Source organism: Corvus hawaiiensis, chromosome 6 (genome assembly GCF_020740725.1).
Source record: "Corvus hawaiiensis isolate bCorHaw1 chromosome 6, bCorHaw1.pri.cur, whole genome shotgun sequence".
NCBI classification, from domain to species: Eukaryota; Metazoa; Chordata; class Aves; order Passeriformes; family Corvidae; genus Corvus; species Corvus hawaiiensis.
The window spans coordinates 55,285,434-55,297,398 of NC_063218.1; the positions used below are offsets into that span (position 1 = coordinate 55,285,434).

Below are 11,965 nucleotides of genomic sequence, written 5' to 3' on the forward strand. Positions count from 1 at the left end.
TATTGCTATGGAGCCTGCCTGGGTGTGTTTCCTAACCCACCTGAACAACTGTACCTGCTCTCAGTATTAAACTTCTTAAAAAACAAGCGTCAAAACTAAAAGCAAGTTTTCGTTTCCATCTTAAATTCAGTAGTTTTCACTATGAAGGTTCCCCTTGGACAATTTATATTATTTTTTCAGGAAAGACTTCTAATAAGTATTTCCAGTAATAATTGTGTAATGCAGTCAGAAAAAGAGTAACTTAGTACTCAAATAATTTTAACATTTTAAATGTATACATTGGCCTTTTTTACTAGAGTAGAAATAGCACATCTTTTAGCACATTTTGCACATCCTCTATCTCTGAAGTTTAAGCTCAATGTTAAATCTTCTTGATGAAGAAAGATTAGGGAAGGTTTTGATGGCTCATAGCTGAGCAAAACAACGGCATTGAGTTGTTATTCAGTTCCTTAGAGCCCTTTGACAAAGGGAAGAGAGACGTTTAAATTGCACTACTGCTCGCACATGTATACATTTAAAACTTTCTTATGATACTGTACTAGAAAATAAAGATACAGTCTGCTGCAGTGGTGGGGCTCATTGCTACCCATAACTGGTGCTATGCACAGCTGAAGGGTGCACGTGGAGTGATTTATGAGTCCACTTCTGAACATAAGTGTTTACTGCAGCTGGTCAGTCTGCTTACAGTTCACTCCTATGAAAACAAGGAAAAGTGAAATCATTATCTGTAGTCTGTATACTACAGACTCCTTGGTCTATCTTTTTCTCAGCATGTATTTTAACATTTTGATAAAAGGTGGTGTTTCTTGATGGCATTATTTCTAATGTGTGCTCAATCCTGTGTTTGCTGTTGTTGCATTTATTTAAAATAACGCCACATGATACAACACGTATTTTCTGTTCAGGTATTTATTGAAAGCTCTGAGTCTTTAGACCGTCACGTGACATACACAGACTCTCAGTTGTGGAAGCTTTTGGATCGCCATGCAAACACAATCAGAGTGTATGTTTCATTGCCAGAGCAAGCTCCTGCATCTCAGCTTAGACGAGCGCTTTATCAGAAGTCTAGTGGAGGTGCAGGCAACTTGGATGAACCTTGTGAGAGAGTAAAAGGACCTGTAGGTAATATGAAATCTGTAGAGGCAATTTTGGAAGAAAGCACTGAAAAACTTAAAAGCTTGTCCCTGCAGCAACAGCAGCAGCAGGAGGGAGATAATGGAGACAGCAGCAAAAGCACAGAAGCCAGTGATTTTGAAAACATTGAGTCACCTTTAAATGAAATAGACTCTTCAGCATCGGCAGAAAACAGAGAACTTGAAAACCAAATTCAGATTTCTGATCCAGAAAATCTGCAGTCCGAGGAGCGGTCAGACTCAGATGTCAATAACGACAGGAGTACGAGCTCAGTGGACAGTGACATCCTCAGCTCCAGCCACAGCAGTGACACTCTGTGCAACGTGGACAATGCCCCCCTCCCCCTGGCTAATGGACTTGACTCTCACAGCATCACAAGTAGTAGGAGATCAAAAGCCAATCAGGGGAAGAAGGAAACCTGGGACACAGCAGAAGAAGATTCTGGAACAGACAGTGAATATGATGAGAGTGGCAAGAGCAGAGGAGAAGCACAGTATATGTACTTTAAATCAGAACCCTACACTGCAGAGGAGGGTTCAGGAGAAGGGCAAAAATGTATGTATTCTTTTTTAAGTGCCGTAAAAGAAATTCTGTGTGTTTTATTACTTAATTCATATGCTGTGTTAAAAAAGTCTTAATGACAGTATTGAAAACCTTGTTTATAATGTCAAATTAAAACTAATGAAAGTGCAAAGACAGGATGTGATGCTCAGCAAAATCTAGCCTAATTTTGATCTTGTAATAAGTGATTACGTATTTGAAAAGTGTCTTGCTTTTTTGTTTTAAAGAAAATGAATATCTATTTACATGTATTAATAGTGTTCCCTAGAGAGCAAGCTGAGTTGTCTTCCAGTGAAAGGAACATAGTTGCATCTGCTGCTGCTGATGCACCTGTTTCACAATGCACTTATTTAATGTGGTTAAAACAGCATATTTCTGTTACTATTTAGACTAACAAACCTGAAAAGCCCTGGTCATTTGACTGTAAAGAAAATTCAAATATACTTGATATTGACAGTTTAATTCACCAGCTGAAATACAGTGGGTACAGTGAGACATACGGCTGACATGAAAATGTCCGAACAATTTCAGTATAAGAGCCTAAGTGGTATAAAATTGTCATAAAAATAAGTAATTTCAACAATGCTTTGTACCCTCCTGTGCTTTATAGCTAACAGAATAATAATTAAAGAATAGCAGGATGTAAGATAAATATTTTGAAAGGCAAAGGTTTTCATGTCAATCCAGAAACTCTGATTGTAATAGTAATAGATAAAGAATTTATTACAGAGAAACTGATTTGCATCTGCTAAAGTTTTGATAAAATTACTCCTTTAGCTTGGAATAGTCTTTCTTTGGGGCTAGTTTTGAACTACTTTCATTTTTCCCTGGTTTGTTTTGGTAGGTCTAGTTGGATTCAGGAATGATTTGTTTGCAGTAATTTTGATGTTATCATAGTACGCTGCATAAACAATTATCCTGAGGGGAAAGCTTTTATGTATTTTTAGTATAATTCAGATAATTTATTTGTTCAGTTAAATATTCTGAATAATTTTTTCTAGAGTGTCATGACATTATATAATCACGGCAAACTGAACCCGCTACAGTAGTGCAGTACAAATTGCATGTATTAAGAAATACAATTTCTAAAGATAAACTATTCACTTCGCTTTGCAGAATTTCATATTACTGCATCTTTTCCTTAATTACAACATTATTCCATGAAAACGTCCCTTAGTCTGGACTTGAGCTTGCCTTGTGATATCCTGTGGCCTTCCAGAACACAGAATTAACCTAACTTTTTAATGCTGAAAGCCAGGAAGGAAAATGAAAGGGATTGGGTGGCCTGTGCCTGGCCAGTCCCAACACCAGAGCGGTTCCCTCTCCCTTGAAGCAGGGCAGAGCTGTAGGAGGATTATCTGCAGTTGCTCCATGGGATTCTATTTGTTGTCTTTCTGCTCCACTATGTCACTGAAGGCAAACCAGGGCGGTTTGGCACTGTTGTGTCCCCCCCCCCCGAAATATCTGCCCATAAACACTTAAAATGCAGCAAAGCTGTTAAAGGTTATAATAACATCATTAGATAAAATGTCCATGTAGCCATGAACCATAATTCAGGCTTTTCAGTACTGTTTTGCTGCAAGTGGTAACTTCGAATATATAGAAATTGTGTGTGAGAACGCTTTTTGTTTTGGTAGCAAGGTGTTTCATACCATTTTTATCTTTGTTTTTGCTTAGGGCTGATGGTGCATGTTGATAAAAGAATTACACTGTCTGCCTTCAAGCAACACTTGGAGCCTTTTGTTGGAGTTCCATCTTCTCACTTCAAAGTCTTTAGAGTCTATGCCAGCAATCAAGAGTTTGAGAGCGTTCGGCTGAATGAGACCCTTTCGTCATTTTCTGATGACAATAAGGTTATTCAGAAGTTATTTTCCATCATTAAAAATATATTGGTACAATACAGATAAACTTAATTTACAACAAGTGAAATAATTATTGTGGTCTTCATAGCGTGTTACAAAATGTAATTCTGATTTTGATACTAGTTCTAACATATTCCTTTTGCCTTCTAGATAACTATTAGACTTGGAAGAGCCCTTAAGAAGGGTGAATACAGAGTCAAAGTCTATCAGCTTTTGGTAAATGAGCCTGAGGTAAGGCACTGAATGTTTCAAGACTGATTCATGAAAATATTAGTATGTGGCCTGGCCAAGGTTTTGCTTTGAAATCTTGGGAAAAAATGAAACTCCTTCTTTTCTTTACATTTCCCTGCAAGTTTTTCTGGACTTAGAAAGGGAGTTTGAGATGATTTCTGTTCCAAGTAAGCAACTGGAATGTGATTTACAGTGTCTCTAAAGTGTCTTTATTTCTATGGTGTAAATGGAGGACAAGTGAATTGTTTCTTTGTTTCCCTTAAATGCATGACAGTCATGTAGCATTCTCTCCAAAGAAGAAAGTGTGTTTGCTCGTGGTTGTGGTTTTCAGTGATGTTGAACTGATCTAATTCATTGCATTCATGTGCTGCAGACAGTGCTTATCAGGGTGGTTTTCTGGGTAATGGCCCTCTGCATAAGGCAAGCCTGAAGCCAAAGTGCCTCTCTTGCAATAGTGCAGCTCATAAGCTTGTTACATCTTTTGGGGCATGAAGAATATAGAGGTGATGTCACTATATAGATTGCAGTCTTTAGAAGCTGACTTTGTATGCACTTTATTTTTTGGACAAAACTGCAGGATATGTATTAATTATGAGGAAAGACTAACTGAACTGCTAAAGCAGGGAATAATAAAAGTTTTAAAGTAACTCCCATGGAGTCATGGAGTTCTGTCTGATCCATGAAAGGCAAGAAAGTGGCATTTTTATTATCATGTGGCTTATTTAATATGAAAGCTCCTTTCCCAGTGTTTGGAATGTGAATGTAATGGTAGCAGTTAGCAGCACAGCACGGGCAGTATTTCTGCACAGGCATTCAGAGGGTTTGAGTGCTCTGCCGAAGGGCAGCTGCAACACAAATTAGTTACACCCCATTTTAATGAATTCATTGCCTACCTTGTTAATGAGAAGCCTTTACTGGTCTTTTTGCCAGGTGGATGGGACTGGTCATAAGGTATAAACAGAGGTAAATTACAGTTCTGTGTTCAAAAGAACTCTGTCTTTAATGTCTTTCTGTTTATGTTGACAGCCATGCAAGTTTCTTCTAGATGCAGTTTTTGCTAAAGGAATGACTGTCCGACAGTCCAAAGAGGAGCTGCTTCCTCAGCTTCGAGAACAATGTGGCCTAGACTTGACAATTGACAGGTAAACCTGATTAAATATCACTCTAAAATGTGTTTGGGGATTTCTTTCCTCTTGTGGAGAAGGAAAATCATGAAAGAAGCAGAAATAAATTGCTGCGGTCTTTGAATCAGTTTGTGAATACAAACACTAATTCAGCAATTCTTCGCTTTCATCTCATGCAGAATGACTTCTATAGGGGATAATATTTACCTAGAATTGCCTGTGTGCAACATGTCTGCAGCTTTAAATCTCTCTAATGATGGTTTCCTTCAGAAAGGGGAACATTAAGTAAATCAATTCATAAAAGAGCCACCTGCTCTCTACATGCAGGCCTAGCGTAGATCACTGCAGCAAATTACTTGTGCAGCATCATCATGTGTATGTACAGCACTGATTTGTGCTGTCTTCCCTTTACCATAATTGGGTAATCCCTAATTAGGAAACTGTTTTCTTCCCTTAAATCCCTGCATATTTCTTGCATTGAACAAATGGAACACAGACTTGTTTTCCTTGTGTTTATGAATGATTCAACACTAAGCCAGTAGTGGCACCCTGCTGTCAGGACTGTTTCAGAACATTAAACTTGCTCCTGCTAAACCTCACCAAACCTTGCATTAATGAGCTGTAGTATTTCAGTTTTGTCAGAAAATACTCAGTTTTTATCTCTGGCAGTGCTAAGTGTTCATGAGCAGATAGAAGCTCACTGGGGTTTTTGGTGATGTATTTATAGGTTTCGCCTACGAAAGAAAACATGGAAGAATCCAGGCACTGTGTTTCTGGATTATCATATCTATGAAGAAGATATCAATATTTCCAGCAATTGGGAGGTCTTCTTAGAAATACTTGATGGTAATGATTTATTTTTGAATTGGTCCTGGTGATGACTAGTTAGCTGAAATATATGTGTGCATATACATAATACATTTGTATCGTTTGTTTTAAGTCAGCACAGCAGTTCAGGCATTTAGTAGTTTTCAGACAGGATTGCAAAACCACTTCTGTCATGAAGAGCTAATTTTGGAACAGAACTTTTGTTCATCAAAACAATTTTGGAATCAAATATTAGAGAGCAGATTGTTTCTGAAATTCTGCTTAAATATCATTTAAAATATGCCATTTCTTAAGCAATCCTTGGCATATACACTTAAAATTTTGATTCTGAATGCAAAAGCATAATTTAAGGGTAAGAAAAGAAGGCCATGCTGTTTGTCCTCCAGATTAACAGATGCTGCTGTTAATGTATAGATGAAGAATGTGAATTCCATTCACTCAGGAATTTTCTTCCCAAGCATACCTGATTTAAGAAGTCTCATATAGCAGTTAGTCACAGCTGTGTTCAATTCTGGTATTTTCAGTTCTAACAGAATTGTGCCAATGCAAGTATCCAAATATGAAATGAACCTGGGAGGTTCAGGAGGCCCGCAGATTCCTATGGACATACATGTCAGCTCACACTGCAGTTAAAACTTTACAGTTTAAATTCTTTGTTATTAGATTTAGATAATTACTGTAGTGTTTCTGTAGTGAGTTGGTCTTGGAGATACAGCTTTAGACACTGCAGCCCACCAAACTCACAGAGAGATTACAGAACGCTCGAAAGCCCTGTAATCTATAATGGGTTCATGCAAAACAAGCATGTAATATTTGCCATAAAACTCTAAGCCACATGTTCTGCATGTGCTAGATTATAAAATTATAGACTAATTAAAAGTAAAAATAAAATCAACCATTGGAGATTTCACTTATGCTTCTCTCATTGTAATATAAACAATATTGCTCCGTCAGCCAGAGACTGCTCTGGAACCTGAAACAAGATATAAAAAGGCTGGAGGCAGCACATACTAAAGCTCTTGAAGGTGGTGGGTGGAAAGAAGATTTCAATAACAAGTGTGGAGTTGGTGAGGGAGATCTAGAAGTTGAATGGGGAAATCTAGAGATCTAGAAGTTAAATGGGGAAAGCTTATTTTGGTAAAGGAAGTGAAGCACATGATAGGAAGGCCTCATGCAAATGCCAGATCTGGAGTCAGGTTCTGGTTAGGTGGAGAGATACTGTGTGGATAACTGAGCTGGGTGTTATGGAAAACTGTGCCCTAAAGAACAAAAAATGGCATGGCTTTAAGGAGATCCTTCCCATGAAAAATTCCTTTAAAGGAGCTGATAACACTAGCTGATAACTTCAGCTAAGTCCTATTCCTTTCCTCTTCCCCGTTTTTATAAGTGAACTGCTTGCAGCACACTGGGTTACTTAATTTGTGTATGTATCTGTAGGACAGTCTTCCATATTAGAGTGTGGTTAAACTATGGACAAGCCCTAATTTAAAATAGTATTTTTTGTGATATTAATACAATAATACAATTAATAAAATAATCTATTTCTTTGCTAGGAGTAGAAAAGATGAAATCCATGTCACAACTTGCTGTTTTATCGAGACGATGGAGGCCGTCAGAAATGAAATTAGATTCTTTCCAGGAAGTAGTACTAGAAAGCAGCAGTGTCGAAGAATTAAAAGAGAAGGTAAAATGTGTAACATGATGCAAGTTTCTTGTGATGACCAAGAGCCTTATTGATGTTCTGTGCTGGGAAGCACAAAGATGTCATAGCTCCAAAAATCTTGTTGCATGGTGATAATTTTTCTCCATAATTTTTCTCCTATCCCATCCCATTACCAAAGCCACATGAATTACCAACTTTACTTCTTAGTTTCACATAATGGTCTGGTATGAAAGTATTCAGGTGAATACATGCTAAAAAAGTCACATCTTGATGTTTAAGCAGCTTAATAGTACCTGTTTCCCTTATCCTCAAAAAACACACATGAAAGAAAAGCTAAGCCATTGCCACTTTGTGTTTTTCAAGCTAATGTTTTGTTATTCCAAAATACCAAACCTTTCAGCCTCCTCATACTTGAATTTGAGAGCTGTTGGTGAGGGGTGGTGTTGCTGTATCAAGTAGGTTGAACTCTGTTTTGGTTGGAAAGTATGGCTGTGGTATGGTTTGGTTTTGCTTAAGGCCAGGACCCTCTAACAGCTAAGCAGACCGGTGTCATCCCAGCAGAAATCTGGAGCCAGGAGTGTCTCCTACTGAGACTGTTTCCTTAATCCAGTGTATCACAGGGTTCCACTCTTGGAGGAATGTTTATTTATGTGTGGCAATGCCCAGTTGTTAGGAGGCCACCTTGGATGTTGAGGCCAGCAAAACTGCTGGTGTCAGTGACCCCGAGAATTGTTAAATTAGGGGGGTTAGTTCACAGGCTGGGTTTGTGCTTTACACGGATTAAGCTATGGGCTGCTTTCTTGTATTCTTCAGATAGAAATGAAGTTGTGGCTACAGGTACTTGCATGCAGTCAAGAATTCCTCCTCACTTGTATCTGAAGAAAAGAGTTGGCTGCCCTTGTTTTCTTAAGAACTGATATGCAGGGAGCAATTTTAAAGTGCTGGTAGGAAGTGCAGGTGTGTGGAGGTGGGTCTTAGTCATGCATATTTTACAGCTGTGCCTGCTCCCAGGCTGAGTGGATAACAGCTTCCTGTCACACAAGGAAACTGCTGAGGGTTTAACATGAGGCAGTCAGTCTCTCTGTATCCTGGAACTTGCATGTTACTAATTGTTTCTATGAACGTTTGTATCTCCCCTTCAGTATTAAGAGAAGTGTGATGAAATACTGTCACAGCAAGGGTCACTTGTGACACACACTGGTAACTTGAGAAATGTTAAGAATGTATACTTGTCACTGTTGTTTTGTACATTGGAGGACTTGCAGATAATTCACTTCTAGATTTGGCAACTATTGACTTTATGTAGACATTGTGTAATGGTGCTTTGGAATAGTATTAAATCCACCATTTCTCTTCACAGCTAAGTGAAATAAGTGGAATACCCTTGGAAAACATAGAATTTGCAAAGGTAAGTAAGATTTTGTGTATTTTTAGGTTTTAATGGCACAGATGTGTGAATGTGAGTTTTATTGTATTAACTAAGTAATTGGTTTTTTCAGGGTAGAGGAACCTTTCCATGTGACATTTCCATACTAGAGATTCATCAAGACTTGGACTGGAATCCAAAAGTATCTACATTGAATGTCTGGCCTCTGTACATTTGTGATGATGGTGCAGTAATATTTTATAGGTACGTCTTTCATTACAGTATCATAAACCATGCAAAAAAAGAGCTGTAGTTAACATTTAAGGGGTGATGTAATGGACAGGAACATAAAATACTCTTCTGTTAGCTTAAAGAAAAGAAGGTTTAAAATATTCAGCTGAAATATTTGTGCTCCTCAGCTTCCTAAAAGTCTGAATATTAATTAAGTTTAAGAAAACAAGCACTGCACCCTTTTACTCAATCCTCCCTTCCAAACCACTGAAATTAAAGCTAATGCTTGAGTGTGTATCTGGATTTAATTTCTTAAAATTAAAATAGAACCATATCCCACGTGGAGTTTGTGAGTGTCTTGCTGTAGGTTTTGGAGAGCAAGGATTTTATTTCCTGAGTTTATTCCTTTGAGAAATTAGCATGGCTTCTTTCTAAAAAGCCTGTTACGATAAAAATTCTATTAATATGAAAAATGTTAATCAGCTGGTGGCAGGAACCTGGGGCAGGAGTTGAGGACTGAGAGCTGGAATATTTTCATTTCTCCTGAACTCGGTGGGTGAGGCAACCTCATGGACTCATTGTTTCTGTGGTATTTTTCATAATTGCATGCGAGCTGGGGAGAAACAGCTGGTTAATAATGTGCTGGTCTTGATGAAAATTACTTGTGAGAACATCTGGCAGGGACTGGCTGACACACTGCTTCCAGCTGTTGGCACTGTGACCAAAAGAGCAGAGCAGAGCTGTAGCTGTCTATACAGAATAGGAGTAAGAGAGGTGGAGGAGTATGGGCTTGTTTCTTCCCCTGGTCTGTAGTCAGTCAGAATGCTGGGTGTTCCTGCTGGAAAAGCAGGTTTAGACACATTGCCTGTTTCTGCAGAACAGAGCAATCTCTGAGAAGTATTGTGCTTAGTTGTGGTTTCTACTAAGTTGCTTCAAGTGAAAAAAAAAAAAAAGCAGAAATCTACTTATGGTTACTGTATTGATCTGAATTTGAACATATGTTTACGTTTTAGGGATAAAACTGAAGAATTAATGGAATTAACAGATGAGCAAAGAAATGAACTGATGAAAAAAGAAAGCAGCAGACTCCAGAAAACTGGACACCGGGTAACCTACTCTCCCCGTAAAGAAAAAGCACTAAAAATTTATCTGGATGGAGCACCAAATAAAGATTTGACTCAAGACTGATACTTGCTATAGCATTTTCCCTGGGGAATTTTTTTTGTTTCCAATCAAAAGGTTCACTACTACTGTGTAGTGCCATTACGGCAGGACATTCATTAGGTGTAAAGCGCTGACACCAGCACCGGCCGGGCGGGGGCCGGCCCAGCGCGGGGCCCCGCTGGGCACTGTTTGACTTGGAATCATGTTGTGCACTATAGTCAAATGTACTGTAAAGCTAAAAGGGATGTGCAAATAAAAGATTAGAACTCAAAAGTGGGCGGGGAGGGAAATGAGTGGAAATTGTTGAGGACAGTGTGCACATAGTAGCTAGTGAAACTAGCCTCCAACAGGATACTCATAGCTTAATAATAAAAGCTGTGCAAAGGCCATGAAAGAATCCTTTTCTCTGTTTGTTTCACTGATACACGCATTACCTCATCAGAGAGTCTGGAGTAAATGTTAACACATTGGTTCTAGGAAAGCAGCGGGAAAGGGCCGGACATGGGAGTGCTGCCAGTGTCAGGTTTTAGAATATTCTTCCATAAAACAGGGGTCTGAGAGGTGTCTGCAGGAAGCTGCCAGCAGGCGTTGTTTGTTTGCAGAAGTGCTGTTGTAAGGTAAAGTGGTTTTCTAATAGGTTACTGAAGCCAGTGAGCGGCTCTAGTATATTGCGTTCGATGTGTAAATAAAATCTGCCCTATCCATTTACCAGAACTGCAGTTCAGCTATTTACCATGGTATTTCTTTACACATATCAACATTCATTGTGTACATTTGGAAGTATAGTTGCCTATTTAAATTTGTATTCATTTTATGTTTGATGATGCTGGGTAATTTAGGGTTGTTCTTCCCCTTGTTGCTAAGTTTTTGTTCTGTTCCGCTACTTTTTGTACATTTTGTTTTTAAGACTATTACAACTTTGCATCTTCTCCACCCGCTGAAAGTCAATTTATTTTTCCCAGAGTTGATTCCATAGCTATATGTAGTCAAGTATTGGGGCAACCTCTTAACACCTCAACGTACAAACTTGGTAGTTCAGGCTGTGGTGCAAAGACTGATGCAGTCAACATGATTTCATTGCAAAGCCTAGGAACAGCAATTTTTTGCTTTGGTCCATAAAGATCAATAGAGAACAATTCTCCATAGTTTTTGGAAAAACCACCTAATTTATAACAATCAAAAGATTTTGGTAAACTTTTTCATGCCAGATGCTGTTTACAACAATGAACATGCCAATAAAACATTTGTTCATTCTGTTGTGTTATTTTAATCATTAAATGCTGTGTTTTTTATTTAAAAAATTATGGGAGTGTTTCATGGAAATACAGACTTTCCCAAGGCAGTGCTGGAATTGCAAGGCTGTGTGTTTGTGTGTATGTGCACACCCCCTCCATGTACAGAGTGTTACAGGAACTGCTTTAAAGCCTGGCTGCTGCTCCTCTTTACATTCACACCAAATTTTTCTTCAACTGTGAGTTTCCTTTCCCAGAACTGAATTTCTCACCAGTGAAACTTCCAAGTATAATTGGCAGCTAAATTCCGCTCCAGAGGGAAAGGGGTGTTCAATAACAGAACCTTCAGCTCTTCCTTGCGTGCTGGCCCACAACAAAAATGCTGAGGAATCTGTCAGCTAGAGAACCAGGCATTGCACAGAGGCATTCCCTCATTATTCCTCTTCTGACTGCCCTGTGCTGCCTCTTGGCCAACATAGGGGAGGTGGAAGTGGGGGCAAAGGAGCAGAGAGGGAGTACCATCCCCTAGGTAGGCTACTTCATTAAACTACCATTTACCATAGATAGAG

At 38.7% G+C, this 11,965-nt stretch overlaps 1 protein-coding gene across 3 annotated transcripts in view; it reads left to right on the plus strand.

Moving 5' to 3' along the window:
* The window catches only part of USP47 (ubiquitin specific peptidase 47), a 51,648-nt gene extending 40,206 nt beyond the window's left edge, over positions 1-11,442 (plus strand). For all 3 annotated transcript variants that reach the window (XM_048307111.1, XM_048307112.1, XM_048307113.1), the window contains 9 exons: positions 906-1,689; positions 3,373-3,548; positions 3,708-3,788; positions 4,815-4,930; positions 5,640-5,758; positions 7,294-7,424; positions 8,764-8,811; positions 8,903-9,033; positions 10,014-11,442. In XM_048307111.1, coding sequence (XP_048163068.1) covers positions 906-1,689; positions 3,373-3,548; positions 3,708-3,788; positions 4,815-4,930; positions 5,640-5,758; positions 7,294-7,424; positions 8,764-8,811; positions 8,903-9,033; positions 10,014-10,188 — 1,761 coding nt within the window. In that variant the 3' untranslated portion in view covers positions 10,189-11,442. The remainder of the gene's footprint in view (positions 1-905; positions 1,690-3,372; positions 3,549-3,707; positions 3,789-4,814; positions 4,931-5,639; positions 5,759-7,293; positions 7,425-8,763; positions 8,812-8,902; positions 9,034-10,013) is intronic.
* Positions 11,443-11,965: the final 523 nt, after the last annotated feature.